Below are 8,501 nucleotides of genomic sequence, written 5' to 3'. Positions count from 1 at the left end.
GGCGTGTCCACATAAAAACATTTTTTTTAACAATTTCTGTACACTTTTTTCTTTTGAAAAAAAAATCCTTACATAATAATAATACCTTAAGATCAGGTTTTAGGGTTGAAAAATATCATGGCACTCCATCTTTAATTCAAATGTCTTTCTCTACATACTAGTTGTGTAATTTAATGTATGGTTTGTTGACAAATAATATGGTAAAATACATTTAAAAAGCTACTTAATTATAATTCCATTACACATTTGTCATAAACATATGAAATTCCTGTTTTGTTGTGGTGTTTGGGTATGAAATTGGAGCTATACTCACAGGATGTGAATTCAACGCTGTAGTCTTGTCTACACCAAGCCTGAATCCAGTAAGGTCTGTTCCACTGGTCACGTTGATGACATTCAATCAACGTATGGTCTCCTTCTGCCATAAATGTGTCCGTTAGAACCAGTGAAGGATATTGAGTACAAAATCTGTAGTACCATTTCGGTGACATCAATTCATATTTTTAGCACCATTCATGAATAGTTCAAAACAATTCAATTAAAAACAATTCAATAAGTTCACTACTGTAAACTATCACTGAAATATGTTCTTCTAAACTACAAAATGGACTCCAACCTGTGTGAGAACAGTCAGAAGTTCTACTTCTGATCAGTATTAGATCTTTATTGAACTACAGTATGATGAACACTCGCATGAATGTTATCCTGCTTAGACAGTGTTGATAAAGACTTGACCAGCAGTTCAGGACCTGGTTTCTTATGTAGTATATTTCTCAACATAACATACACATTTAAGCCATCTGTTGGAAGTAAGCTGCAGACAGAAGAGTGTATTGTGGGTGGTTGCGGGCCTGGCCGGGTGGGGGTACAATTAGCATTGACTATTGTCTTATCTTGGAGACAGTGCGTCTATCCATTTGTGATCAAGGCTGACACCTCTCCTTTCCTGGCTCTTTACAGTTGCAAATGTGGAGAGCCAGAGAAGGTGGGGTCCCACCTTACAGGGCTGACACACCCACCCATGTACTTTTGTTAGATCTCACTACTATAAATATACTGTAAAATGTAAGCTTGGGGTGTGCTAGTCAGAGGCCGAAGGGCCGGCTGAGGGGAGCTGAGGCTCCCTAGGAAAGCTGTTTGTACTCTGTTTGTTCCATGAAATAAATCCGAAGCAACAAACCTCACTATGGAGTGATGTCTCATCCATTCTTCAAACATTCATTCACATCTCTGGAACATCAAACTATCTTACAATATGGTGTTGTTGGCAATTAGTATAGTGCATTAAAACCTGTAAGTCTGTGGTTTTAAAGATACCACACTTAAAATATGAAAAAGCTCATTCTAGCAATACAATACATTGTACAATAAATCTCCCTGAACAACATTCAGCGAGAGACACTGAATATGACACTGTATCTAGAGTGTGATGTAAAATGTGGCCTCCTAACAGAATTTTACATTGTAACCTAGGTTCTCTGTGTGGAGAGACTATCTCTCCACCCTGGAGAAATTGTCTTGACACAATTGAAAACGGTACAAACTATTAAGTGATCATATATGCCCTGCTCTCCAGCCCCATTTTACTGCAGAGCAGAGTAGATAGGTTGCTTGGAAGTACTGCCCCAGGGCTACATAAAACTCGGAGGTATAAACCTATTAATTACCTGGTACAGGTACAGTCCCAGCAGGTTGGGTTGGGACAGGGGGGGTAGGATCTACTGCAAGATGGTGACACATAAAAATAAGATGAACAATACATGTATTTCCTCCAGATCAGAACCAAATGAAACATCTGAGACATTTTCACTATAGCTTTTAATAAGCATAGCTTATGCTTGGAGCGGTGCAGTTCAAATTATAAATAATTATAATAACAGCCCTCCCTCTCCCTGATTTGTTGAACTGGAAGGGACAGCAAGAGCGAGAGAGAGCGTCACTAAATCAAATATAATAAATAAATTGGCATTTGCATATTTCTAACATTTCAGTGGCCTTGTGGTTAGAGTGTCTGCCCTGAGATTGGGGTTCAATCCCCGGCCGAGTCATACCAAACACTATAAAAATGGTGCCCAATTCCTCCCTGCTTGATACTCAGCATCAAGGGTTGGATTGGGGGTAAGTCCTTGCGACATACTGGCGTCATGTCCAGGGGGTGGTCTTGTACATCATGGCTGGGGGATGTACTTGTAGACAAAACTCCATGCCTCTATTAGTCCAGGGGCCAAGCCATATTTTGGTACCACCTAAGGTGACCATAAAGTTTTTGTATTTTTGTCTTCCTACATGTCTCTAGTTTATATTTTGGTATGATAACCCTTCCAATCTTGTAGCTTAATGGCAGTTATCACTACCTACCGGCTAATGTATCCGGTAGGAGACACAAAGTAGAATCTTTGTGTCTCCTACCCCGGGAATCAAATTATTGCGACAAAAAACAAAATATATCCATGTATTCAAGGCTTCATGGGGTGTGCAATTGATAACTTCTCAGATCTTTGGTGTTTGCTTAAAAAAAGACTGCTTTCCATAAGCTTGTAAAAGTTGACCCTCCTTCGGTCTAGGGTGGTCATAGCTGAATGGGTAGAGAGTCCCCCTGAAAAACTTAAAGGAGGAGTTCACCCAAAAAAATATTTATTTTCTATAAATTGCACACCCCATGAAGCCTTGAATACATGGATATATTTTGTTTTTTGTCGCAATAATTTGATGCCCGGGGTAGGAGACACAAAGATTCTACTTTGTGTCTCCTACCGGATACATTAGCCGGTAGGTAGTGATAACTGCCATTAAGCTACAAGATTGGAAGGGTTATCATACCAAAATATAAACTAGAGACATGTAGGAAGACAAAAATACAAAAACTTTACGGTCACCTTAGGTGGTACCAATTTGTGAAAATATCAGTGTTGGCCCCTGGACTATATCCCTCTTGACAAAGATGTCTGTATGACTTACTTTGGTGTAAAAGGCCTAGGTGTATTTTTCAATTCAATCCGGTAAAGCCTCTGTGTCATTTTATACTTTGGCTATTCAAAAATAGCAGATATAAAAGTTCATAGCTCGGCACGAAATTACGCAATATCAGCTTGTAGATCTGCTATTTTAAAAAAATCTGGATTTTTTTGCAAATCTTAGAATATATGTACATTTCTTTTACATTAGAGTTATGTCTCCTCTCTGTCCTCTAAGTCCATTTATTTTACCATTACATCCCTGATAATAATTACAATAATGGAGCATTTAATATTCAATCAAAAATGTCTATAACATCTGTCACCTGTAAGCTGGTTTACTCTTCTTTGTAACTGGTAATTCTCTTCAGTCAGGTTGTTATTGACTGAATTATCTGCAAATGACAAAATAAAGTGGCAATAAGCACTGTTGTGAACTATTCTTGATCTGTGTGACCTGATAAGGTAGGTGTGTGTGAGTATGTGAATAGATCTCAACATGTACAATAACACATTACTAGCCAACCCACACACTATCAAAAGTTAAGCAGGGTAATTTTCTTGTGTGAGACACAAATCTCACACAAATAATGTGTACCCCTTTCCTCCCCACACTTTGTAGATCCAACTAAAACAGTCAACTATGGTAAATGAGTGAGAATGTGAAAAAGAAAAGTCAAATAATTACAATTGCTTGCAATTTAGGCATTTATCTCTTATCCAGAGCCACTAACTAACGCAAGATCAGTAACTTCTTGAACCCAAGTCAACAAATGACAGGGGAAATGGTAAATAGAGTTCAAAAACAAATTATTTAGTGCCACATCATGGTGTGGGTAAAGTACTGAGGTAACATTTGGAGACCGCACAGCTAGAAAATGGCAGGCAACAAAAACCCTGAGTGAGTCATGTGGTAGTTTTGTGACATGGAATACTCACAGTGCACGGCCAGGCCTATGACCGCACCCAGCAGCATAAGACACAGCACCCCCAGACACACTATAACAACTAGAGGCCTTGTCAGTGCTTTAGTGAGCCGTCCTGCAACAGAAAAAGCACAGCCAGAGAGAGAGAGAGAGAGAGAGAGAGAGAGAGAGAGAATATCAAAGGTAGGAATAATATTGAACTGGATGCTGTACATGCTTCAAAATAATCTATTCTAAATGAAATAATGTGCAAAAACTTTGCTGCTGCAGGAATATGCATTTTTTGCACATTTAACTTCTTTCCATATTGTAATCGAGTAAGGACCATTACAATGGTTCGTCACAATGTCAAACTTACCCCGAGTGTGTCTTTCTGCCAGATTCTCCGTCGTGACCTGCTGTGGCCCAGGAACAAGGCCTAAATCATCCACACTCTCGTAGATGTTCGCCTCTCTCTCCTCTGTCTCCCCCCTCACCTCCAACTGTCCACCGTCCTCAATGTCTCCTCTTTGTCCTCTAAGTCCATCTATCTGTCCTCCAACTCCATCTCTCTGCCCTCTGTCTCCATCTCTCTGTCCTCTGTCTCCATCTCTCTGCCCTCTGTCTCCATCTCTCTGTCTCACCTTCTTTGTCATGTCTGGCATGGCATAAATATCTGTAGCCATCTTAAAAGTTTGAAAACAAACGATCAACTATGAACTACAGAATTGCAACTACAGCGTGTATTTCTCCTGTCTTGATTAGCTACATCAAACTAGAACTGTCTGCTGCAGGTTGGTTACAAGACAATGTGGGCAATAAGGAAGTACCAGACGGAAATCCAGAACACACAGCCTGCAAGCAGTAGTCATGACACAGTTAGACTAATCTATCGAGATAGATTTGCAAAAACAAAGAGATAACAAATTAAACTTTTTATTTTTATTTTTAATGTTCCCAGATTTTAGTTAGACACAGGCACACACACACACGCACGCACGCACGCACGCACGCACGCACGCACACACACACCTCTACTAGTGGATCTACTTCCTGTGCATATCAATGGGTATTACATTATGACTGAAAGGACAAATGATGTACATTTATAATTACAATACAATGGTCATAAAGAATGATACTAAATGGAACATTATATTGAACATAGACACAGTACTGCTGCTCTTACTGCAGGTAGTGAGATGGAGGAAGTGAGGGGTTGTTTCCTGTGTGAGGCGTTACTGACCACAAACACATCATAGAGTGCTATTTATCATTGTTATATACAGCAGCGGTTCTCAAAGTGAGGTCCAAGGACCACCAGAGGTCCTTGAAGGGGTTTCAGGGGGTCCCGACTCCCCAGCAAAAACGAGGAACGGTTTAAACACTTACGCCGTCTTTTATTTTTGGCTATTTAAAAATAACTGATCTATAAGCTCACACTGCGTTGCCAAGTGTTATGAGCTTATAGATCAACTATTTTCTCCCAAAAAAAGTCCAATGTTGACAAATCTTCTCTTCTGGTATAGGGGTCCCTGGCACTAAACATTTTCAAATGGGGATCCGTGGCCACATTATTTATAAGTGTCGGGGTCATTGACATGAACATGTTTGAGAACCACTGATCTACAATACCATAGTGTCACCACTATTGGGAACACAGCAAAAAAAACATTCTTTTTACCCCCGTTGTTGTTAACTGTATGTTTCAAAATAAAACTTAGAATCACTTTATTGGCCTACAGTTGCTGTGTAGTTTTATATATAGCCTGTATAGTGAAAAAGGAACAAAACAGGATGGTGAAGGCAGCAGTGAACACAGATGAATTGTTCCATTTCAGAAGACTGGGTCAGTCCTTCGTGACTGCTGCCATGAAGCTGTACAATGATGTTAACCCATTAAGACCTGAGGCCGATTCTACAAATGTCTTCTAAAACCTAACAGTTTTCTATAAAGCATATGTTTCTATATTAGTGAGCGAGATTTTGGTACCACCCTAGGTGACCGTAAATTTAAAAAATCACACCCTGTGTGAAGGAAGCGGTGCCTTTGATGAGTGGCCTCCTGGTGGCGCTATAATAGGGCGGGGCGGGGCTTAAGCAATTAATGCTCGTCCCTATTGGTGGTGTAAGTCCACATACCAAATTTGGACTTGGTGGCATGCTGCAAACTGGAGTTATAGCTGTTTAAAGCCAGTGGCCTCCTGGTGGCGCTATAATAGGGCGGGGCGGGGCTTCAGCAGTCAATGCTCGTCCCTATTGGTGGTCTAAGTCCACATACCAAATTTGGACTTGCTGGCATGCTGCGAACTGGAGTTATAGCTGTTTAAAGCCCGTGCTCAAACGGACAGACGGACAAACGGACATACGGACATACGGACGGACAAAGTCAAGCTTAGAGCGGTTGGCACCGCTAAAAATGTGTGGGTAGGGCTTATTTCTTACAACAAACACCATACCGTATGTCATAAATGCAACATCTGATCCCAAAGTACGGTCACATGTTGAGCGGCCTCCATAGAGCGCATCTCCAAAAGCACTTTCACTTTGACAGCGGCCGGCACCCCACGACTGACACAGCGTTTTCTACTATAAGCTGCAACTGTGTTACGTACAATACAGTGTCTCAATCAAATCAATTCAATTCAAATTTATTATAGTTCCAAATCACAATAAGTTGTCTCAAGACACTTTAGAGCAGAGGCCCAAAGTTTTACGACCTGAGCAAGCATTGCATTGTCTGAAGCTAAGCCCAGCCCTTTAGATGTTTTTTTCCCCTACAGTTTTAACTATAAGCACTGAACTACACACAGAATGCATCTACAAAGTGCAATACAGTATGGAAATATGCATTCACAAAAACACCTGGGCATACAGTCTAGGGCAGTCAAAAATGACATATTCAATATAAAATCTATGTTTAATGAACACACACACACACACACACACACACACACACACACACACACACACACACACACACACACACACACACACACACACACACACACACACACACACACACACACACACACACACACACACACAGTGAATTTCACCCTAAAGCCTCCTAGCTTGCAGCTGCTGCACACTGCTGGTCGTGTGACAACAACACACAGCACATTAGCGCACCAGTGGTGGAAAGTAACATTTACTCAAGAACTGTACTTAAGTTCAATGTTGAGGTACTTTTACTTTACTTTACTGGAGTATTTCCAATGTTCAATACTTTTACTTCTACTCCACTACATCTCAGAGACAAATATTGAAATATTGTACTTTTACTTCACTACAATTATTTGAAAACTTACTTTGTATTTTGATTATTATTACAAAACATACAGTAAACACTTTTTGAGCCCTACATACATATTGCCATTTGAAAATAGCAGATCTACAAGCTCACAATGCAACACATTGTGAGCTAGTAGATCTGCTATTAAGATGTTTTTTTTTTAAACTTGTGAAATGGGACATTCTTAGTAGGCTACTTTTACTTTTGGTACTTTAAGTACATTTTGATATCAATACTTTTGTACTTTTACTCAAGTAAATTTGAATTCCGGACTTTTACTTATTGTAGTAGTATTTCTACATTGCAGAATTGATACTTTTATTTAAGCTAAAAAAAAATACTTTTTCCCACCACTGCAGCGCACACACCAAAAGCCACACACACAATTGTTGAACGATGGACAGTCAGAAGATAAAGGAAAAGTTGCCTCGTGTTGCTTTATTCTGGTGTGCAATTTAATGCACCTTAATAGCTACCTAATATTTGTAGTTACGTGTGTTCTTCACTTCTTGTGGGTTTGTTTTTATCAGAGTGCAGCTGAGAGCTGCACTCTCAGCTGCACTCTGATAAAAACTGAGAGTGCATAAAAACTGAGAGTGCAGCTGCTGCGCGCACCAGTGAAAGCGCAACTCGAAAATTATTCGTTTATGATAATAGAAAAATAAAAAGGTTTCGGGCTTCGGGCCGGACTCAAGCTGTAAAATTGTGGCACCTATCGGCCGGGCTGGGCTGAATACCATGGGCCAAGGCCAGGCTAGGGCCCACATTTTCGTGTGTTTGTGTGTATTGTAGTTTTAGTAACATAACATCTCTTACCAGACTGCAGTATCTTCTTCTCCTTCTTTGTCTTGGTCTGAAGATCTTCATAGATTGCATTGTCTATCTTCTGGAGATCAAGTTGGTCATAATGCCCTTCGACAGCCATTTCTCCTTGAATTCTTCTTGCTGTAGGAGCGGTCTCATCCTCGTAGTTTATACCATCTTCCTCTTGGAGCTCAATGTTTCCATAATCTCCATCTACAGCCATTTCTACCTTTATGACTTGAGTTATTCTTCCTGGTATTTGATGTGATCAACCTCTTCTCAACACACTTATCCTATTTAGACTTGAGGCCGGTTCTAAAAACGCCTTCTAGAACCTACAATTTGTTTTCAAATAAAAAAAACATACTCTCTCGTCGCCATGCCTTTTGGCCTGGCGGACACAATAACAATTATAATGTTGCTATTATAGCAACATGTGACACAGATGCTGTCCCGGATTGAACGGTAAAGGTGTAGGTTACAACTGGTCTAAATGGGCTAAGACATAATCTTCACTGCCCTAAACATATGTCAGTACTGTTA

General features: G+C 40.1%; 1 protein-coding gene across 1 annotated transcript; it reads right to left on the bottom strand.

Moving 5' to 3' along the window:
• Nucleotides 1-1,659: 1,659 nt before the first annotated feature.
• Nucleotides 1,660-4,726, bottom strand: LOC311044965 (uncharacterized protein; the record flags this gene model as incomplete). Its single annotated transcript, XM_084056774.1, has 4 exons — nucleotides 4,239-4,726; nucleotides 3,894-3,995; nucleotides 3,281-3,349; nucleotides 1,660-1,721 (listed from the first exon to the last, which is right to left on the bottom strand). The coding sequence occupies exons 1-4, from the start codon at nucleotides 4,543-4,545 to the stop codon at nucleotides 1,660-1,662; spliced, it is 540 nt and encodes a 179-aa protein (XP_083912900.1). The 5' UTR covers nucleotides 4,546-4,726.
• Between the last annotated feature and the right edge of the window lie 3,775 nt (nucleotides 4,727-8,501).

The sequence above is a fragment of the Gymnoscopelus microlampas genome (genome assembly GCF_963454915.1).
Source record: "Gymnoscopelus microlampas genome assembly, chromosome: 5".
Taxonomy (NCBI): Eukaryota; Metazoa; Chordata; class Actinopteri; order Myctophiformes; family Myctophidae; genus Gymnoscopelus; species Gymnoscopelus microlampas.
Note: the sequence above shows the minus strand (reverse complement) of the source record. Positions and strands in the feature narration are given on the sequence as shown.